Raw genomic sequence first — 23,169 nt, 5'->3', positions numbered from 1 at the left:
TATAAGTAATATATAATTGTTCATGAAGGCTGGAAATGAAAAACATCTTATTTTCAGGTGTGCATAATAATTATTAGGCACGTTTTCTTTTACAGATAAAATAAGCCAAAAAAGAGATTTAACTCAAACTGAAAAGTCAAAAATTATTAAATCCCCATGAGAAGAATGCAATACTAATGCAATACTAGAAATTGCAGTTAAGGCATGACCATTGGAAAGTGAAATACTCATTAGGTCAGCAGGGTCAGACAAAAACAGGTGGAGAAGAAAAGACACATGTTAACTGCAAAAGAATGAAGAATTAAGGTGAAGAATTAAGTGTGAAACCATCAGGAACCCTTTAGTCTCCAGCGCCACCATTTTCCAGAACTCCAACCTACCTAGAGTCTCCAGAAGTGCAAGGTGTCAGGATCTCAGAGACTTAGGTTAGGTAAAGAATCCTAAAAATGAACCCCCTCTTAATAAGAATCACAAGCTGAAGTGTAGTAAAATACATGAAGACTGTTTTTTTTATAGGCTTTATACACTATTTGACGAATTCATCTTCCAGAATCTGACAGTAAGTTTTGGGAGTTAATTTTTAGTCCATCTCTGCAAAATGGACTTCAGGGTAGGAGATGGACTAAAAAATAAACTCCCAAAACTTATTAAAACGTATTCTGGAAGATGAATTCTTCAAACAGTGGTAGAAGAGGATCTGGTGCTGGTCCTTCAAGAGTCACTCTCAGTCTGTCTGTCTACAAAGCCTATAAAAAAATAAATAAAAAAAATAAACAGTCTTCATGTATTTTACTACACTTCAGCTTGTGATTCTTATATGATCAGATAAATATGATCAGAACATCAACGTGCCTAATAATTCTGCACGCACTGTAGGTTCGTCTGAGGATAAGCGAGTGACAAAACCAAATATGACAGAGAACACAGAATCCCTGAGAGAAACTGTGACATGGCACATTCTTCATGTCACACTAAATGAGATTATTCTCTCAAGGCCTCTCCCTCTTTTTCTGCATTAACAGGACTGCCCCAACTCAAGATATTTGCAATGTCTCTAACGTTAAACTTTAAGACAAAAATGTAGTGATTTAGTATAACTGATCTTCACACAGCAGAATCAGTTCAAGAACACCATTTAGACAGGACCTTTGGGATAAAGATATTACAGTGATAACCCATACAGCCCAACATATCAAGACAATAAAGGTGATGATACACAGGGCAACTTTTTGAGCAATGTTGCTGGGCAATCTAGCCGAGCGATTGTTGCTTGGGCACTTTCCCATTGAAAATGGGCAATAAAGTTCTATCTGGATAATTTAGATCGGTTGTGGGCCCTGTGTCTCATCTGGTTGCCCGTTGACGGCAACATTGCCCAGCATCATTGCCCAAAAAGTTGCCCTGTGTATCATCTGTGTAACTGTTAAAGGCCATCCTGTCAGTTTACCCTGAGTCAAAGATATGAGATCAGCATTATGGGAAGAATTCCTCCAGACATGTTGTATTAGTCAGGCAGTCCTGCAGCACTGTGACAAAGGGTGCTCCAGGAGTCAAGCCCATTGTATGAGGGTTTTTTAGCACAGGAAGCCATTATGGGCCGGAAACGGAAACGTGGAAAGAGTGACAAGGGAAGACAACAGACATCACAACAGCCTGAAAACACAGAGCACTACTAATTTAGGCCAGTGGGATCAGACATTTACAAAGACAATGACATAAACTGATCATCATTCACAGTGGCAATGTCCCAAATGGCACCCTAAACACTCGCGGCCTTTTTACAAGTCCGCACTTTCATGACATAACGCCACTTTGACTGTCGGCAGACTCTGCACCCTGGGAAACCCTACGGTCTCATGGACTTAACGGACACGCGCCCGCAGCAGCCATTGTAAGTCCACAAGACTGAAAACGCATAAGTGTGCCATTTGGGACAGGGCCAGTGTCTACACTGAAAGCACTAATGCTGCACGTCACCTCAATATTAGATCCTCAATAATGATCCAATCAGCTGGAAATCAAGGCTAGATAAAAGCAAAAGAGGTTTTTCATTTTTTCCTACAATATTTTACAATGAAAATTCCTTGTACAAATTGCCTTAGTATTTTAGAAGAGCAAGAAACCATTTTCAGCACGTTTTTCCTAACAAATAAAGTTCAACAAAATAGAACATTTGCAAATAAAATGTGTACCGTTCAAAAGTTAGAGGTCAGTATGATTTAAGAAATTAATACTTGAGCAAGGACACATTGATTGATCAAATGTAAACAGTAAAGACATTTATAAATGTAACAAAACATTTACATTTCAAATAAATTCTGTTCTTTTGAACTTTATATTCATAAAAAATTAACAACTGTTTTCAACACTAAGATTTTTTTTTTTGCACCAATTCAACTTATTAGAATGATTTCTGAAGGATCATGTGACACTGAAGACTGGTTTTGCCATCACAGGAATATATTCTTTTTTTTTTTTTAAAGAAATTAGTTATTTGTAAATATGACTGTTTTTACTGTATTTTGATCAACATAAATGCAGCCTTGGTGAGCATAAGAGACTTATTTTTCCAAAAATAAAAACCACCATATTACATAAACACTACTAAACAAGCATGCACGTTTTGGTTCCCTCGATTGGGCAATCAGAGGAAAACAATCAGATAGAGAGTGCTTCATGTAAATACATCATATGAACCATTGTCTTCCACAAAAGCGCCTTCTTCAGCATTCTAGTTTTGCTATACTAATTATCTTTTCAAATCAGGCTAAGCACTTGTTAAACACGAAGATCAACCTCAATAATATGAATGTAGCATAACAAAATGTTCCCAACAGGTTACTGAAGGCTTGACATTTGAATGAAGACCAACCACTGCAGCATTTCTTGCCAAACACACCATTGCTATTCTCAGTGGCAGTCTTGCAAGACTATGGAAATAATCTTCTACCTCAGTTAACCCCCATTCATATGTTTTCTCAGGGCCTGCTCCTCTGACAGTTGATATGCTGTGAGCGGTGGTTCCTTATACTGCTCTATTCCAGAATAGAAAGTGATGTAGGCATCCAAACAGGATGTTTTTAAAGCAGCAGACACAAAGATGCTACATATTCAGTCTTAGTTGCCGTGAAGATTATGTTTTATAACATCAGTGGGAGTGTAAACTAAACCTGAACATCTGAAAAGGCTTCCATCCCAGGGCAGGTCAAAGGTTAACACTGCAGGTCAAAACAATGGCAGTACAGAAACTCTCTGTTTGACCGGTTTACACATGCCATCCTGACTGCAGTTAACCAAATAAACTTCTGCTGCATGCCCATATGGACAAAAGAAATGCACATTGACAAAAATTACAGGGGTGAAGGTTTCCAATGAAGACCAGTTAAGAGTCTCTTTTAGCAGTGCCACAACAAAAGGTCGTAGGTTAGACATTTAGGGGATGTGTACATGATGCTGTTTTCAACTAAAAAAAGTCGTTAATTTACTCGACTACAGCGTTTTGGTGGCCTGAAAACGCTAACTTTTGGACATACGGACATCACAATACGGACATCACAAGTGATTATAAGAATTACACAAAATCAACACGATATAACATTCTGTCTTCATGAAAAATTAAAGGTTCCTTACAAAAGATTCAAGAATGATGTGTTTTTGAAGACTTTGTGTTCAAAGAATTTGACATTTTCTTAAAAGGAATTAAGAAGGGACTTTATATCAAAGGAGAACTTTCTAAAGTTGGGATTACAGTGTTCTGGCTTTGTGAAGATGAAATTTACCCAGAAGACAAAAGTCTGCAATAAAAGAATGCGTATGTGCGCGTAGTCTTACAGTACTTTCCAAAGTGACAGCGCCAACTACTTGTCTGACATGCATAACGCAGCGTTTTTAGTCGTTTTCACAGATCCGTGTGAACGGGGATCGTTTTGATAACGTTGTCATCTGTACAAAGAAAAAACGTTTCAGTTTTTAGCACATCCTTGTGTAAACGTACCCTTAATAGCTTTTGGTTACCTGATCGCAGTCCATTTAAAAAACAGAACCTGTACAGCCTTATAAGGGCAAACTAGAAAAACACTTTCTCTTTTCTGATCTGCATCAGTAGAAAACATGCATATACAGAGCACATTGCCAAAAAGAGTAATCTAAATTATTCCCAGAATCTACGACCATGTTCAAGACATCATCACCAGTAAATGAGACCACAAAAGCAAATTATGCTTAGTTTAATAAGAGACATCTGCTACAGTACAACCTAAATTCATCAAACTTTAAAATTTAGTGCTTAATAGTTACTGATCCCTGACTATTACAATGATTCCTAAACTGGGAAAGTTTACTATTATTAAAATGTGACTGGCATGCTAAATTATAGACTTTTACCCAGCTGATTCAACCGTCACATTATCAACATCATGTGTTAAGCTTAGAGCTCTGTAAATAAGTATTTTGTGCATTGCCCTCTTTGTCCACCAGCCAAAGAACTGTGCTGTTGTTGGGTATCTGTGTCCACTTAAGTTCACATGAACAGATCTTTATCACTCACTGCCTTCTGTGACTTCAAACCCCACTTATTGCAGTAGGGATCTTGGCCTCTGTTATAAGAGCAACAACGTGCATGCCCTAAATCTAGTGGATGAAACGCTAATGACTTAAAACTGACGCCAGGTGTGATCAGACATAAAAACACACAAGAAAGGTCATGAGTGTAACCACTAACTAGTATATATATAGAGAGAGAGAGAAAGAGGGATAGTCTGGGGACTAAATATTTCGTTGTGTCCATAATGTTCTCATCTCTTTAAAATAACACAGCACATGTTCTACTAATAAAAAGCCCTATTTACAGAACTTATTTGGGCAAAGGGCTGCTGTGAATGTTGAGCCAAGAGCACCACAGCATGAAATAATTCTGTCACTGCTGCCAATACATTAAGTTGGTGATAAGGATTGACCCCATTAATGAACTTGTGCCAACAGCCAAGTGTGCCTGGCACCTTGCACAAAGCGAGAGGGTGGAAAGAAAAGGCACAAATATCCTTATAGTGACTGATGATAAGCTTAAATACTGTTAAATGTTTTTCAGTTTGACATGATTTGCTTAATGGTTCCATGTTTGCAGGCTTTACTTAGCATGCAAACATAATAGTTTACATTTACATTCATTTATGCATTTGGCAGACATTTTATCCAAAGCGACTTGCTTCAGCTTTGGGCAGTTTCCCTGGCAATCCATTTATCTTGGTGTTTTGCTACCTACATCTACAATTCATTTTTCACAAACAAAGATAAATATTAATTGAAATATCCACAAAACTGTGAATTATACATACTTGCTGAGTATCCATACTGTCTAAATGGAAATGCATGATATGCACATAAACTCTCTACACCTGCATAAACATGTGCTAGCCTGAGGTGGATGTTCTGAAGTTTCAATTCAAGTCAAAATCTGCATATAACTGCATATATTTGTCTCCTCACATCAAAGACGTGATGGAGGAAAATTGTAGCTCCATGACAATTTAGGAGATCTCCCTCAAGTGCATATTAACAGTTGTAAATTCACATCAGTTCACGTTATCTTAAAGGGTTAGTTCACCCAAAAATTAAAATTATGTCATTAATGACTCACCCTCATGTCGTTCCAAGCCCGTAAGACCTCCGTTCATCTTCGGAACACTTTTAGACTAAATCTAAAATATCTTAAACTGTGTTCCGAAGATGAACGGAGGTCTTACGGGCTTGGAACGACATGAGGGTGAGTCATTAATGACATAATTTTAATTTTTGGGTGAACTAACCCTTTAAGTCAATCATTCAAACCAACCAACCAACCAACCAATAAACAAATCAAACAAAGAAACAAATAAATATTGTAAAATATTCAATATTCATAGATCAGGGATTCCAAAAACTTGGGTTTGTGACTTGATAAAAAGCTAGTAATTACATCATAAAAATTTACAATTTAAATGAATAAATCATTTTTAAATAAAAACAAAATTAAAAAGATTAAATATTTTACTTGCATGTCATATGACCATGAACCAACAATAGAAAACTAAACATGTGAATGTGATATTAAATTAAACATTAACAAAATCTCATGGGGTAAATATTTTAGGTCAAAGAGCACTGACAAAAAGTTTGGTACCATTGGACAAATACATGTAAACTCTGACATACACAGAAGCAGGATTTCCTGGGCTAATGACTCATAGTACATCCACCGGACTCCTGCCAAATCCTGATCCAGATTTGACACCAGCACTGGCTCGCAAAAAAATATCATGACACCAGTATTATGGAAGAATTTCACTAGGTATGAAGCTTGTGATCTAAATGAGTCACCAAGGGTATGAGGAGTCCCCAGAGAGATGCCAACACAGTAATGTGAAATGCTTCAGGGGTGAGTGTGAAGCTTTAGATAGAGTCTATCAATAGGATGAGGAACACAAGGCAAGAAAATATATCACAGAGAGAGATCAAGCTTTAATGGTCATAAACAGAGGGGGGGGGGGGAGAGATGGGGAGCTAAAATTGGATTTGCAGTATCATGGAAAAATGTTCCAGAGTTTTGCAGACTTAGGTAACCCACAGTACATGTATTGGCACATTAGCTTCTGATTAGCCTGAAAGAAAGAAAAAAATGAATCTGGAACATGGAGTACTTGCAGGCATACAGCATTGTATCTCTACACAGAAACATTTTATAAACAGACTCCAAAAGGATGCCTGCGGGTCCGGCTAAACCACATTCATATCCCGGTGGACCAAACAATTGCCAGCCATGCTTAGAAAACCAGTTCAGAGCAATGGAGGAGGTGGGGGTGTAAGAGTCTGGGGTGAATAACATTTCAATTTAACCCCCCCCAAAAAAGATTATTTTTCTCATCTAATTGTAACTACATACATTAGTCTTGAAAAAAGTAAATATATCCATTTATGAACCGATACAGTGAAGTCAGTTCAATGGAAAGGACATTTGGAATAGATGTCAATGAAACTTATAAGAGCTCCAGATTATAACCTTTTCTTTCAGAGCACACAATATGAGAGCCAACAAGTCTGAACAAGAAGAGCTTACATGCAGAAATCAGAGACAGGCTTACAGTTTGCCTTTGATATCAGGGTTCCCACACCTTTTGACAAAAATCATTTATTCGTCCTCATTCTTTAAAATATATTTTAAAGAATGTTTCAACCATTTTTAATCCATTTAATATCCATTGCGTCCAGCACAAAAATGGACCCCACTGACTTTTTTGGGTTCACTACTCCTTTTAAGTGCACTAAAAAGATGATTCGATAAAGATTTAACTAATTTCCATGACCTTTCCAGGCCTGGGATGTGCCTGATAATTCTAGGTTTCCCATGACTGTGGGAAGCCTGCAGTATGGAGACACAGGGATTTGAAGCAGATCAGCCAACAACAGTTTAGTTAGATCTATAAGTCACTGTGCTTCTTCCATCTACAGCTTAAATATTTAACTCTCTCCAGATTTTATAGGTATTTAAGTGGGTTAAGACTGAGTGTGCAGGGTGGCATCAAATTAAAAGTGTTTTGGCACAATGTAGTACATGTCAAGGTTTGAAACAGAACTTGAAGTGATTAAATAAAATGTTTACTTGAATATGAACATGACCTGTGGGTCATGTTCACGTGTCTGTGCAAGGGAGAGGGACCTGTAGAGGTGTTAGAGAATGAATGCTAATGACGGACGTATGGTTGGCTTTGCTAAAATTTGAACGGTATGTGCTGCTGACCAGCCTCACATAAACAGAGTAAGAAATAGAAGCCTGAGGCCTTAGGGATGACCTATCTGCAGCATGGCATTTCCTGTTGCCCAATTTAAATGACACTGTTCCTCCTACAGATGATTACTTGGGAAACACTTAAAAAACACCACAGCCCTTTTCTGAGCTTACGGCTATACAGGAGCTTTATCAAAAGAGATTATTCTGAACGATTTGAATTAAATTAAAAGTAAAGCACATGAAACATGATTGTTGTTTTTATTTGGATGGACATCACAATCTATTATTTGGCAATGTATTGTTGCTTCAATATTACACATACAGTTTATCAAGCACTAAACAAACTGCATGTATTACATATATCTGCATATTTTGTCTGAAACCAGAAATCCAAAAAAGGCTATTTAAAGCAGTACCAACTTTTTTTTTTTTTTTTTTACCCCCATTATCCACAGCAATATAATAAGGCCCTATGACTTTTCCATTTTCTTTTTCCATGATTGATAAGGATTAAGAATACATTTATAATATGTTTTTTTTTTTAAATACTATTTACTCACAACTTCTACTTGATAAAATATTTTAAAGATGGCATAATTGAAAAAAATATATAATCAATATAAAATGCCCATTGAGGTATAAGACTTAATTTACATGACTTTCCGATATCACACTTAAATATCCAGGTATTTCAATACAGTGAGAATCCCCCCCCCAAAAAAAACCCCAAAAAAGTTGTAATGATGAATTAACATGAGAAATATATCGACTTTTTAGTTGTTTTGGCTCAATTTTAATGCTCATTTAGTCCCATTTTAAATCATTGTATTAATCTTTAGGCCACCTTAAAAGGTTGTCCCGTTTTTTGTCTTTTTCTTTTTTCTTTTTTTTTTACAAGTTGAGAACCACTGACCCCAAAGCTAATGCAAAAAAAAAAAAAAAAAAAAAAAAAAATGTGTTATACAATTTGTACAAAAGTGCACAAACTGTGATCATTACAGTACTCTCCAGCTCAAACCTGAATCCCTTCCGTCTTTAAAAATTACAAAACTTGATGTGTGGCATACAATAATATGATATTTTAATTTATCCAGCTGCAGAAAGTTTAAATATGGCAAGAACCTGAAAGCTGAGGGTTCTGAGAAAAGCTTTGAACTTTTACTAGCAGACAGCCAAAAAAAAAAAAAAAAAAAAAACCTTGATTGAGTACAGGATATGATGAATTATATTCTTTTGTGAGAACCTGTGCAAACTGCTATTTCTTTCTTTCCACTTACAACATTTGAATTCCTCTTTAGAGGGAAGTATTTCATGATTCAAACATGACTATTATATGCAGGATGCAGGATGCAGCATCAGCTTATTTCTAAACCAACAGGAAAACAGAGGGAGATAAAGGCTGTCTTTGCCCCCCACCCCCACAATCTTTGTGTCTGTTTAATAAAGGAGCAGAAGCACTTATTTGAGCCACAATGAGCACATTAGATATTGATGAGCCTCTGTGGAGTTATAAATCTGAATGAATATTTAACACACTCCTTCAGATACCCGGGAAGTAACTCAACAGATTATTTTGTTTCCATAAATTTTGTCTGCACCAGAGAGCAACAGAGGACACATCTGATACTGAATGGAAAGGAACACAGTGTTCTGACACAGAAAAAGAGAGAACTTGCTGGAGATCAGGAGGAGTATGAAAAACATACGGTGATAAAAAATCCAAATTCACACTTAAAAGTGAATTATGTAAAAGTGGAAAAGCAAGCCGTGATTCAGCGAATCATCATTCAAAAACATCACTGGAGGAGGAGCAGCACATGCAACCTAAAGACCCATTCATATGCATAGTTTTGTTAAAGTTCAAGCATTAAGTCAAGTCAAGTCAAGTCATCTTCATTTATATAGCGCTTTTAACAATGTAGATTGTTTCAAAGCAGCTTTACAGAGATAAGCGTATCATTTAAGGTAACAGAGATTGTTTTGGCTTTATAGCGGTTCTTTAATAAAGTTATTTTCCAGCTAATGTTAGTTTTGATTGATTCGCTTCCGTCGCAACGATCATTTGTTATTAAATTATGCGCCGCTAAGACGACACCATTCTCTCTACACAGACTTTAAACGCGAACCTGTGATAAACTCTGATGGCGTTCACATGCGCATTAAGAATCGGTTCTATAGTTATGTGCGTTTGAATATACGTGCGCAGGTTTGTAATTCCCTACAAACCAAGCCTAAACAAAGTACTGGTCTTTCCTTATAAATTTTGATACAGAATTTTATTTTGTCATTTCGGGGTAGGTACGTGAAATGTATTTTCCCGACAACGCTTTCTCTGGAGTGGTAAAGGGATCCTCCATAGGGAGAGACTAGATGGCACTTCAGCACTGCTTTGATACGGCCTGGATACGGCAGGCTGCGGGAAAACCTCGAGATAAACAAAGACACTAAAATTAGCGTAGATGCCATTCTTCTTATGATGTAACGAGTACATCAGGATTTATGGGAAGTGTTCCCGGTTCTGGCTGACCTGATCTATGCAGCCTAATATTGAATTATAGAAGTCTATAATGTATTATGTGAATGCTAGGTCAAAGAGATGTGTCTTTAATCTAGCTTTGAACTGACAAAGTGTGTCTGCTTCCCGGACAATGGTAGGAAGACTGTTCCAAAGTTTTGGTGCTAAATAGGAAAAGGATCTACCCCCAGCGGTCGATTTAGATATTCTAGGTATTATCAACTGGACGGAATTTTGAGATCGCAATAGACGTGAAGGACTATAATGCGTTAAGAGCTCGCTCAAGTACTGCGGAGCTAAACCATTTAGTGATTTGTAAGTAATCAGCAATATTTTAAAATTTATGCAATGTTTAATAGGGAGCCAATGCAGTGTTGACAGAACCGGGCTAATATGGTCATACTTCCTGGTTCTGGTAAGAACTCGAGCTGCTGCGTTTTGAACTAGCTGTAGTTTGTTTATTAAGCGTGCAGGGCAACCACCCAGTAGAGCATTACAATAATCTAGCCTTGAGGTCATGAACGCATTAGCTAATTGTTCCGCATTTGTCAATGAGAGCATATGGCGTAATTTAGATATATTTTTAAGATGGAAAAATGCGGTTTTACAGATACTAGACACGTGACTTTCAAATGAAAGATTGGTATCAAAGAGCACACCCAGGTTCCTAACCAACGACGAAGACTTAACAGAGCAGCCATCAAGTGTTAGACAGTATTCTAGGTTATTACATGAGGACGTTTTTTCTCCAATAATTAGAATCTCTGTTTTTTCAGAATTTAGAAGTAGGAAATTACTAGTCATCCAATTTTTTATATCAGCTATGCATTCCGTTCATTTTGTGAATTGGTAAGTTTCGTTATATATATATATATATATATATATATATTTCGAAATATACAGCTGAGTATCGTCAGCATAACAGTGGAAGCTAATGCTAATGTAAATAATGATATTTACATTACTTTGAAGACAAAGTAACATTTCTCTAGACATTACTAGAAAAGTGACAAGCCATTTCCAGTTCCAACAGAAAAAATTTAAAACAGCCATGACTAATAATAATAATAATAATAATAATAGCTTCATTAAAATGCTGGATCTCAGTAAAATCAGCCACTATTTTTACTCTTACCTGATTGGCTGTGCCAGCTGGCACTGAAAGCATCAATAGAGCAAATCAAGAGCCAAAGTCATGTGACCATGCAGTCACAGCGAGCACTGGAACGAAGCCTGGCCATTTGTTTGTAACAAATGAGTGAAAGTGCGAGCACAGTTTGACTCAATTAATCAAACTGAAAGTATGCCAGACACTACAACTGCTCTGTGGTGGTTGGACTGAGTGGAATGAAGTTCTCATTGATTTAAAACCGATCCAAATATTATTATAACTTTCCCAGTTTAAAAGGTTGTTTAAAAAAAAAAAAAAAACTGAACATTTCAAAGAATTTCTGAATTTTTATATTTAAGCAGTCAATATAACATGGAACGGAAAAACAGATCTGGAAAGAAAAACACTTCATGCAGAGACACTATCAAAACAATCAGGCAATGTGACTAAATTCCTAAACATTCCACATGACATTCCTGACAACACAATTAAGCTGCAAGGACTCAGCATTACCTCAATTATTACAACACAGTTGTATATTAGAAATAGAAATCTATCATGTAGAACTGCTAAATATATATATTGTGCATGAGCACAAAAACAATTCCACAGATTAAAGGATAACACACAGCACACCATCAGAGCCAGTTGAGAGTGTTGTGTAGCATACAGTGACCCAAAAACCCCAGGGCTTGACCGGTCTGTCCTGTCTTGAGGTATGTTACTCTCTTTGAGTCACACACACACACACACACACACACACACGCAGGGGTGTGACTATATGCCATGGCTACTGGCCTAAAGCCTCAAATGCTTTTTTAAAAGCCTCAAAAAAACAAAAACAAACAAAAAACAATCACTTACATAAATAAGAAAAAAAAAAATTTAACAAATGAAAGTTGACACCGTCATATGAAACTTGCAGTGCAGATAGCTATGTTGATTATAACTGGAGTGTTCTGGTTTGGTCACACTGATTGGCTGTCATTCATTAGGCAATTTCTAAGCATCTCTGGAGAGGGAACACTTACAATGGTATTTATTTAACTACATCCTGGACATCAGAATTTAGATTTCAACTTATCAGTTCACACCTGGGGCTGTACTGAAACTGAAACGGTCTATTTCAGGTTGTATTACTGTCTATTTCCTCATTGAAATTACCATGGTTACTAAACAGATAGGATAGAATTCTGAGGGTGTTTTTTGTAACACAGTCTCTGATGTTAACAGAATTTAGTCAAGCTCCTGTTAGTCTTTAATGAGAGCAGATATGCTATGTTTTGTCCCTAAGCTCTTTACTAAACCAAAAACGACATGAAAGTGCGAAGAATATCAGGACTGCCTTTGCTGTTATCATAAACCATTGTACCCCATGAACAAATTAACACATAAAATAAAATTGATGTCCATTGTATTTACTATTTAATGGTCAGAGTAGATGCACAAGTGCTGTTTAACATATGCTATGGTAATGTTAGCTGGAATACAAGTACACGACTTTTAAAATCTGAACACTAGGCATCATACACTTGCCAACTTTGTCATACACTTAATGAGAATCACACACTACCAGACTCAAGACATTCCGAACACACAGACAAAAAAAAAACCCCAAAAAAACAACTAATGCAGAGACATGCAGCATGTTTCTAGGAGATGCATGACAAATGAAAACAATGCATTCTAGTCTGAAGCAAAAATTTCACAACATTTCGTCTCCCAGACTGGCTCTGATATTTGGCATCTAGTGTTTAGTGTTGCTTTCGTCAACGAAAATTATGACGAAATATTGTCGTCAACGAACCGTTATCGCCTGACGAAAACGAGACGAGACGTAAATGCTGGTCATGTGACGATGACTAAAATACATGTATAATGCAATATCGTTGACGAATAAAAACGAGACTAAATGTGATTTACAAAATAAAAACTATGCTAAAATGTTTCTTCATTTTCGTTGACCAAAACGAGACGAGACGAAATGTTATAACGTCACGACGAATGAGAGAGTTGTGCGTGAACCCATAGCTTTGTGGGGTTTAAATTCTGGTTTGCGATCTGGTCACCCGATTATCAGCGAATTTAACAATATTACTCCATTAGTTATTCCATTAAAATGTCTCATTGATATATTTGACACATTCATAATCATTACTTTTGCCGGTTCTTTGTCACAGCTGTTATGTGCGTTATTGGCAGCAGGCGCGTAGCCAGTAATGGGCCAGGGCGGCACTGGCCCACCCACATAACTCACTGGCCCGCCCAGGCAAGTTTGATCAAAATACATTTTTAGTTTATTTTTATTATTCAAATGTATTTAAGAAAATATATTAATATAAACCTGATTTATTGTTGACTGGTGTGTGTGTTTAATTCTGTTTCCGAATAAAATGCGTGAAAGCCTCCCTCCGGAACGTAATTGGTTGCTATGGTTGCTAGGGGTTCCGAGTCCGACAGGCAGACTCTCTAGGCGGCGGGCTCTGGCGGCCTTTAGTTCTTTGAAAAATAACTCTGTGACTCTTTGGACTATGATGAGATCATTTCTGTTTTTAATACTAAACCCAGGCACTTGCATCTTGTTTTGTAGAATGAAAACAACAAAGGTAGGCCAGTTGTTTAACTAATTTCCTTAATTTTTGACCGTGAAGTGATTTAAGGCGAGACACGGCAAAAACATCGGGGTTTTTTTTTCACTGGTCAATTTTAAGATTTTGGGCTATTTGTCTTCTTCAATGCCTTATTTCAGACTTGTGGTGAAAAAAAAATCCAAAATACACATTTAGGTCTTTATTTTACTACATTTTGTCTATTTGCGTCTGTATATTTCTCCTAAATTCAACAAAAGTTGGCGTTGTTAATCAATATGCTGCACCGCGATCGCTGTCTGCACCTGTCATAACACAAACACCGTTGAAAAGCTCTCTACTTTCTCCTGTACACAATGCTGTCGGATCCAAATATGGTAATTTGCTTTAATCAGCAACCAATCGTGAAAGTACAATGGGGCATTTAACTCTAAAAGCGAAATCTCATTGGCTGATGTCAATTTCTGGCAATGTGATTCGTTCAGATGCATCACGTGACGTGCTCTGACATTTTGATGTGTGTTTTTGACACTTTTTGACTGGGGTTCTGTTCAGTTGTTGGCCATAAATGCTGTGTTATAAGTTTTGATGTGTTTTAGGTGGTTTGTATTGTTGCTGATGATTTGATAAGATATTGTGTCTGTAAATAGTTGTTTCTGCTAAAAAGTATGATTTTTTACATTACAAATCTTTAAATGCTGTTTTCTCAAAATTAGTTGTTTGTCATTCTCCAGAATAACTGAGGAAGTTTTATGGTAATATCTATTATTTTAAAATGTTACCCTATTCACCTGTCTCGCCTTAAGTTACTGGTGTGTTGTGTACTGTATTGTATAGCTGAATGCCTTATAGGCTAGCCTACTGTACATTGTTTAGTTTAAATTAGTTGCAATTTTTTTGGCACAAAAGCTTAATTTCCACCAGGCTGCATTGTATATGGTTGATTTAACAGAAATTGGGGAGTGCGTTGTTATTCATTTCAAACCGTGCTTATTAATATATTATTATTATTTACTTATTAATTATTATTTAAGTAATTTTTTTTCTAGGAAAAACTATTGGCCCACTCACTTTTTCACTGGCCCGCCCAAAATAGAATTTCTGCCTACGCCACTGATTGGCAGTGTCTCTGGTTACATGAACGCGTCACCGCATCAGCACCAGAACATGGAGATTTTATTTTAGAGAATAATCGCACAACCTATTCGATATTCTAGAATTAAATAAACTAATCGAATATCCAAAAATCGTGACTCATCCCTGCATGGAATCTCTTATTGTTTCTTTTCCCAAATCTTCACTCACGTCTCACCCATTTTCTAAAGGGATTATAGCCTAAACGTGTCTTCATTGGTTTGCTTTTAATTAGGCCTATTATATTCGTATTCTTTACTGTGGTAATTAGAAAAACACTGTAGGACAGATAGCCTACATTTGTACTTGCATGTCAAATTCTTTTTAACACAGTTTGTGCTTGTTATATTAGACATAGGGCGCGTCAAGTTTAGTTGTAAAGCGCGTTTCACACGCGCGGGTGATTTTTAGTTTCACTTTCTCTGGCAGCGCAATCTCAAACATAGCCTAAATATTTCGCCCTTGTGGAGAATAAAATTCGCTCTTCAGACCAATTTACATCAAGCAGAAAACACGAAGATATCATAAAGAGATCGATGGTCTCTTTCCTGCTCGTGTCCCACATCCCTCTCAGAGCGCAGAGTGGTAGGCTATATCACGCGTCTTTGTGTGGAAATATAAAACGAGTTTTTATTTTTTTAAATAACCCCCCCAACCACCGCCGGTAGTTGGTCCATTACCGCGGTGGTAAAAAAAACTGCCACCGTCACAGCCCTATACTAAATATAATAAGATAACCTTGTTTGAAATTCTATATTGACTGTGTTAAATAGAATTACATTACTAAAAAGAAACTAAAATACAATTTTCATTGACTAAAACTAGACTATAATGTCATCAGTTTTCGTCGACTAAAACTAGACTAAAATGTCATCAGTTTTCGTTGACTAAAACTAGACTAAAATGTCATGAGTTTTCGTCGACTAAAACTTGACTAGACTAAAAAGAGTATGAACGTGACTAAAACTAATAAAAACTAAAACGAAAGCTTGACACAAAGACTAGACTAAAACTAAAATTAAAACAGGCCGCCAAAAACAACACTACTAGTGTTGACTCGTCCAAACTGAAAATTGGGACAAAAATCTGGGCAAAAGTCATGCAGTGTGCTCCAAATTTTCTGAAGAGACTTGATCACTTTATATGATGAACAGATATAATTTAGGCTTTTATTTGCATATTGATCAGTGAACAAACAGAAGCTCAATCAAACTTGCTTGACGCGTGAGAACAAACCTCTTACTGAAGCTCAAACGTGCTGCGTAACGCGAGAATGAACCTCATTGGTTCTCGAATGTGAACATGCTTGAGCTTCTGTTTACCACAACCGATATGTGTAGATGAATGTTTATATATGTGAATAAAAGCCTAAACCGCTAACTTCATATGGATTTTAGGATCTCTTTACGAACTTTTTGCAGCATCAAAGTGGTAGTTATGTAAACTGTCAATTAACGGATCGAAATCTCAGATTTCATTAAAATACCTTAATTTTTGTTTCGAAGATGAACTAAAGTTGGACAGATTTGGAACAACATAAGGGTGAATAAATGATGACAATTATAATTTTTGGGTGAACAAACCCTTTAAGTGTGGCACTCTTATGTTCATTACTTTAATAGATCCATGTTACAATGAGAAGAGAAGCTATAGCTCGCTGAAGGTGTCATTGAAGAATTTGAGGATATAGTTGGAATGATCCCAACTGAGGGGATAACCGAACAGGGATAATATCATTTCAGCATTTCTGGAGAACGTAGCCCATTTTTTCCTTCTGCAAGACAAACTAAACCAACAGCCAGAGTGGAAAGCAGGGATGACGTACTTGCCACCTCAGCAAAACACATACAAACGCTGAAATGAGCGCGCAAATAATCTGTCACGTTCATCAAGGCGTATTATTGTGCACATACTCTTACCTAGGATGGAATGAACCCGCACTGACAGCTGCGTACGGAGAATCAAGATGGGCTTTTTGCCTTTTCTGTAGAAAGAAGAAAAATTAAGCAAACTCAATCACTTTCATTCACATAAACAAACAGTTTATACTTCTCATCAGCATTCTAGGCAAGTTCTATTCACCTGAATTATTTCACTACTTGATTAATAATGCAGATGGAGCAAAGCACATTTAAAACATATTCTGAATTGGTCATTATTCCAGTTGCAGACACATACACTTTACTGAAGGTTGACTGGAGACAGAGTCAGAAAGAGAATATGGGTCAGAAGGGATTAAGGTATGGAAAGAGAGAGTAAACAGGCATGGAAACTATGCATCAAGGGTGTTCGTGGCTAAAAATGGACTGCTCCAAGTCTTACGTTTTCTGCACTAATGTTCTGTGTGGTTCATACGCCCAGTCACAAAGACATTTAAACATGAACACACACTCCAGTTTTGTCTTCTGTTTTCCAAGTGCTGCTGCTTCAAATGACGTGTTTCCTGTTGTCAGTTTCAGTGAACCTGAAGGAGCTCTGGCTACAATTTTGCCGGCTTACAAATACATACACACCGTGTATGCTTTAAACACATGCAACCACAAATGCAAACACTGTGCAATTTATGGCAATATTTTGCATCACAATACCGAATTAATATTGTTATGCAAAAAATAAATATATATATAATTACATTAGTGACATTGTGTTGATAATAATGCTACAATACATTTGGCCTTCTCTGAAAAGTGTACAGTAGGTACCATTATATCAATGCATACTCTAATTCTACATGACCAAAATATAGAAATAAAAAGTCCATGGCAGAAGAAAGAAAGGCAATGAGTAAAAGTAAAAAAAATACTGTATCATTATCCCGACAATTGTATCCCTTAGACTTAAGAGGTGTAGGTGAGTGACATATACACTGGCTACATCTCTTGAGTTTGAGTGCATGACAGAGCTGAACATGATTTTAACAGATTTAGCAGTGGTCTCAAGCTTAAAGCTACACTGTGTAAGATTTTCTCCCATCTAGCAGTGAAATTGTATATGACTACCAGCTGAATATTACTTTCTAGCGCCTCCCATTCCAAGGGCGTTTTAACTCCTACGGTGGCCGTATTATTCCCAGTCGCGAGTAATCTCCCCCTCGTATTCGTCACAGTGCCACTGAGTGTAAAAGCGCGAAAGGCCAAGCTTGAATTTCCAGGAATGTCCCTCTTTGGCTAATGCATTTTCAAGATGGAGGCGCAACATGGTTTCCGCCATTCAAGCGACTCGCTCGTATGTATTCTGAATGGCAGAATCTGCGCTTACGAGAATACTTGATTAGTTGGTGGAAGTAATTACACATTAATGAGCACATATCATTTTGAAAGAATAAAGTGTTTTTTACTAAGAATCAACTTTAAAAAAATGACACAGTGTAGCTTAACTCATGCTGAATCAGTTCTTGATAAAATACAATAATGTTCAAAAGTTTGAGTTCAGTAAGATAAATATTACAAAATATTTTTCCACTTAAAATGTTTCTATTAATATTTCCTATGATGTCAAAGCTGATTTTTTTTTGCCATCATTACTCCAGTTTTCAGTGTCACATGATCCTTCAGAAATCATTCTAATAGGATAATTTGCTGCTCAAGACACATTCATTATTATTATGAATATTGAAAACAGTTGTGCTGCTTAATACATTTGTGGAAACCATAAAACATTTGGTAACACTTAGTCTTACAGTGTCATTACATGTTACATGTAATTACTGTAATAAAAACAGTAAATTATGCATAATTACATGCAATAGTAAATACATGTTGTTGACACTAATATTACTAACTACTTAAAATGTATAACTACACTGTAACAAGGACACATTTAAATAAAGTGTAACCAAAGATTTATTTTTCAGGATTTTTTGAGGAATAGAAACATTTATTTATTTTTATTTATATATATATTTTTTTAACATTATAAATGTCTTTACGGTCACTTTTGATCAATTTAATGCATCTTTGCTGAATAAAAGTACTAAATAAAATAATGTCTTTAATGACTGAATAAAAATGTCTTTCCAAAAAAACTAACCCCAAGCTTTTACAAGAGTGTACATGCTTTTACATTTACTTCACATTACTCTTTAGAAATCCAACACTCTGGTTTTAAACTGGTTCTCCATAGCAAGATTGAACAAATCTGGAAAAAAATCTGCAATAAGTATTACAGTGGCAAAGTTATGCAATACTTCAGTTTGAGCTGACTCAGAGTTCTAGATCTGCGGTTTAGTGTTTTTGCTCTATTCAGTGTATTCTGAGACGGCCAGTCTAAGCTGTGGTCAGCACACTCACTGCAATGCTGGCTCTGCCTGTGTGAAATCACTCATGCCTTTGGTGTGTCACATGACTGTGTGTTACCAAGCAACGCTAGTAAATGATTTAGTGAAACTGATACCTGTCATAATTAGGTAAGGCCGAACATTCAAGGGGGGACTTTCTACATAAGAGCTTGGCACGGTTTAAACAGTATAAATGATCAAATAAGCATTAATATCAAATTAGTGCTTTTAGTCCAGCCATTGTTTGTGGTTTAGCCAATACACACATTTATTCAAGCTTGTCCAAACAAAGTCAAACATCTTTATAAATTAGCCTGTTATTTATATATTAAATGACTTCAAATCAGTCTTCTTAAACATCAACGTGTAAACCACGCTAGAGAGTTAAATACGGCCATTTTCGTCACAGTACCAGTAGTACCATCCCTCTTAAGTGTCATGGTACATCCCAAAAACTGTTACACGGTGTACACCTGTGTAGAGTTTATTTCATCAGCATTTTGAGCATGATTGAGCGTTTAACAATGTCAGAAAAGCGTATCCTTAATGAGACATCAAATACTTATTCAAAAGTTATGATCTTATGGACATCAAACAGACATTTATCTGCTATCAGATGAAAATTCATGGTAAAATTTGTCATTGTTACAAAACAAACAACACAAAATGGGGGAATTCCTCAGATATACTATCAAAGACTAAACACAAACACAGAGAGAATAGTTATCGGTGCATTTCCTGACTACAACAGAATCAGCAGCGAGGTTTCAATTCTGTTCCATCCGGTCAGAGGAACAAATGGATGGATGTGTAGAGACTGAGACCAACAAACATCATAGAAATGTTCTTGATTTTACTTTGTTCTGCCAGACGCCAGACATCCTTAACAATGGCAGGCTAAAACAATGTTTTACGTCTAATACTGAAATAAGGTTGGATTAAAAATATACAAAAACAAACTACAAACTGAACAAGCTGTCCTTTAGCTGAGGAAAGTTGAGCATTTCACCTACACTAGAGACAAAGACCGAGCCGGAGGTAGAAAGGGAGCAAGAGAAGAAAATGAATCAGTGTGTCTCTGTTACTCACAACTTACAGCAGTGCACACTGCTTATTTATATAAAAACAACCTCTAATTCACCTCAGAAGAATTAAAGATTAAGTGAATTGGATACAGTTGTATGAACTAAAAACTGAATTTCAATCAATCTCCTGAATCAGCTGAAGGAAAATGTAAATTAATCTTGGGAGCTAAACAATAGTCTAATTAGTATGAAACAAAATAAACTGAACGCCCCTTTCTCACGCACAGACTAAATTAGATCTGGACTAAAAGTACACTTTTGTGCTGTAAGTATTTTACGAGGTGGTGATTTTGTATAGCAAATATGTACAATGTGATTTTTGAAAGAAAGTAAGCATGAAGGTCCACCACTAAACCTAACCATCATTGGGGCGCAAACAGAATGTACAAAAACTGGCAAATGAGACTGTACAAATTAGCCACAAATTCGCCAAAACATAAAATAGTTACGAACAGCCATGAATGTGTTGGCTGAAACCCATTCTCTTTCTTAAGTCATGTATCCCAAAGGGTGTGAATTTTAGCAGCTGTACTTTCACAAACAGACAAGTTTCTAACTTATTCTATGGACCATGTTATTAAGAATTCAATTATAATCTCAAACATTAAAGCTTTAATATCAGATCTACAAAGCCAGCATACAAATGTTCTACAGGACATGACCATCAAGATACTTGAGAATGCAATGTCATGATTATAGTCTAATGACACCACCACGTAATAAAAAGACGACTAAATATAGCATTAGAGAGGGCTGTGCTGAAAACATCACTTGATGATAAACGTATCAATGATATAAAGTCCTCAGAGGTCAAAATTGGATTAACATTTACATTGTTGCACATCCCAAAAAAATAGGTAAATCAGTGGAGTGTTGCAAGCTTTTCTTATCCACTCTCTCTTCTGAACGCTCTATCATTATGTAGCCACGTTCCCAGCGTCTCTGACTAATGTTGTCCCTCTGGCCTCACTAAGAATATCTGTGTGTGAGTAAGTAACATTCACGTTATGAACAATTCTCCCAAATTTGGTTCTTGAATGTGACTAAAAACTCTGACTGACCCAAGAATGGAAATATTCCTTCACTTTTACGGAATTTTATGCTGTATTTCCTATTCATTAAAGGGGTGGTAAAATGCCCTTTTCACAAGATGTAAAATAAGTCTCTGATGTCCTCAGAGTGTGTATGTGAAGTTTTAGCTCAAAATACCCAACAGATATTTTTAAATAGCATGTTAAAAATGTCACTTTTTGAGGCCGAGCAAAAACGCACCGTTTTTGTGTCTGTTCCTTTAAATGCAAATGAGCTGCTGCTCCTGGCACAGGGGGCGGAGCTACAATGGCTTGTGTCTTGAAAATTACAAAAACGTTTAGTCTTTTATGTTCAAACTGGAGTCAGACAAAGATGGAGAGACTCAAGAAGAAGTGACAACATGTAGGCAACCATATTCTGTCATGATAATCTATAAATCGCGTTCCCAGGGGCGGGGTTTATGTAAATTTTAGGGTTAGTGATGTCACTAACCCAAGAGGAATGTGTAGGTTGTGTAGTCCCTACCAGCCGTTTGTTGTAGTCCTTAAAAAGCAATTTCTTTAAAAGAAAATATCTCCCTTTGCTTTGAACTTTGAGTGTCGTGACTACAGATGTTGTTTATGCTCAAACAGCAACATTACACACTAACTAAAGTTAAAAAAGTGAAATCACAATCAACCACCCTTTAAAACTAAGAAGGGTGAAAAGGAGGCAAACATGTTTAAGTCTTTGACGTAGAGTATAAGCCATGTCTAAAGTCTTTCAAGTCTAGGCTTAGATTTGTGACAAAAGACTAAGATTTGAGACAGAGTCAAGACTCATATACCTTTCCTTATTTTTTTAATAGGTTGCTAGTTAGTTTTATAAACTCTGTTCTTGAACAATACTTTGTTTCCAAGTATTTCCTTGATTATAATTAATTCTTCCCTGAACCAACGTATAGGAGTTTTTTTCATTATTATTTTTCAAATGAACAGTTTATTCATAAGTCAGCAAGGGAGGGAATTTAGAAAAAAAAAAGAGTCAACTTTTTTTCTTTCTGTAAATGCCACTATTGACCATTTATTTTTGTTTTCATGACAGAGTGAATGACAGGCTCCCTTTTATCTAAACAATTTTTTGAGAAAATGTTTTTGTAGACAAAAAGACTGCTTCATAAGTCTCTATTTTGAAGTTGAAGGCCAATCAGGCAAGTTAAGTCTCAGGTTATTTTTATTTTTTTATTACATTTTTTTGTTTTATATGCAAGTTTCCATCTCTGGGAAAAGTCAAAGTAAGAGAGAAACAAAGTAAGAAAGAAAAGTTAAGAGAGGAAGATGATTGGATGGCAAAATGTAAAGTCATTCTTACTCCACATCTTCATAGAGCTGCTCCAGATCATCTCTCTGTTCAGCAAGTGATGAATCCAGATCCAGATAGTTGCTATTATAAGCCAGTTGCAGTGCACACTCCTCTAACTGAGAAAGAGACAGATGAACATCACTGCCTAACATGGTTTCATGACACACAACACGAACAGATGGCTGCTTCATATTAGACTCATGCTTTTTGAATGTGCAACTGGAAGATGATGAGTATTTTGATCTGACAAGATGCAAACTACACCACAAGTACAAAATAAAAGTGAAAATCCAATCTCAAGCATGTAACCCTGGAAACACATACA

At 36.4% G+C, this 23,169-nt stretch overlaps 1 protein-coding gene across 9 annotated transcripts in view; it reads right to left on the bottom strand.

The window, feature by feature from the left end:
* The window catches only part of fhod1 (formin homology 2 domain containing 1), a 57,623-nt gene that overhangs the window by 32,483 nt on the left and 1,971 nt on the right, over nt 1–23,169 (bottom strand). For all 9 annotated transcript variants that reach the window (XM_084403486.1, XM_084403487.1, XM_084403490.1 and 6 more), the window contains exons 2-3: nt 22,854–22,960; nt 17,030–17,094 (exon numbers count right to left, since the gene is read on the bottom strand). In XM_084403486.1, the coding sequence (XP_084259612.1) occupies nt 17,030–17,094; nt 22,854–22,960 (172 nt within the window). The remainder of the gene's footprint in view (nt 1–17,029; nt 17,095–22,853; nt 22,961–23,169) is intronic.

The sequence above is a fragment of the Rutilus rutilus genome (assembly GCF_951802725.1).
Source record: "Rutilus rutilus genome assembly, chromosome: 3".
Classification (NCBI taxonomy): domain Eukaryota; kingdom Metazoa; phylum Chordata; class Actinopteri; order Cypriniformes; family Leuciscidae; genus Rutilus; species Rutilus rutilus.
This window is presented reverse-complemented; position numbering and strand designations above follow the sequence as displayed.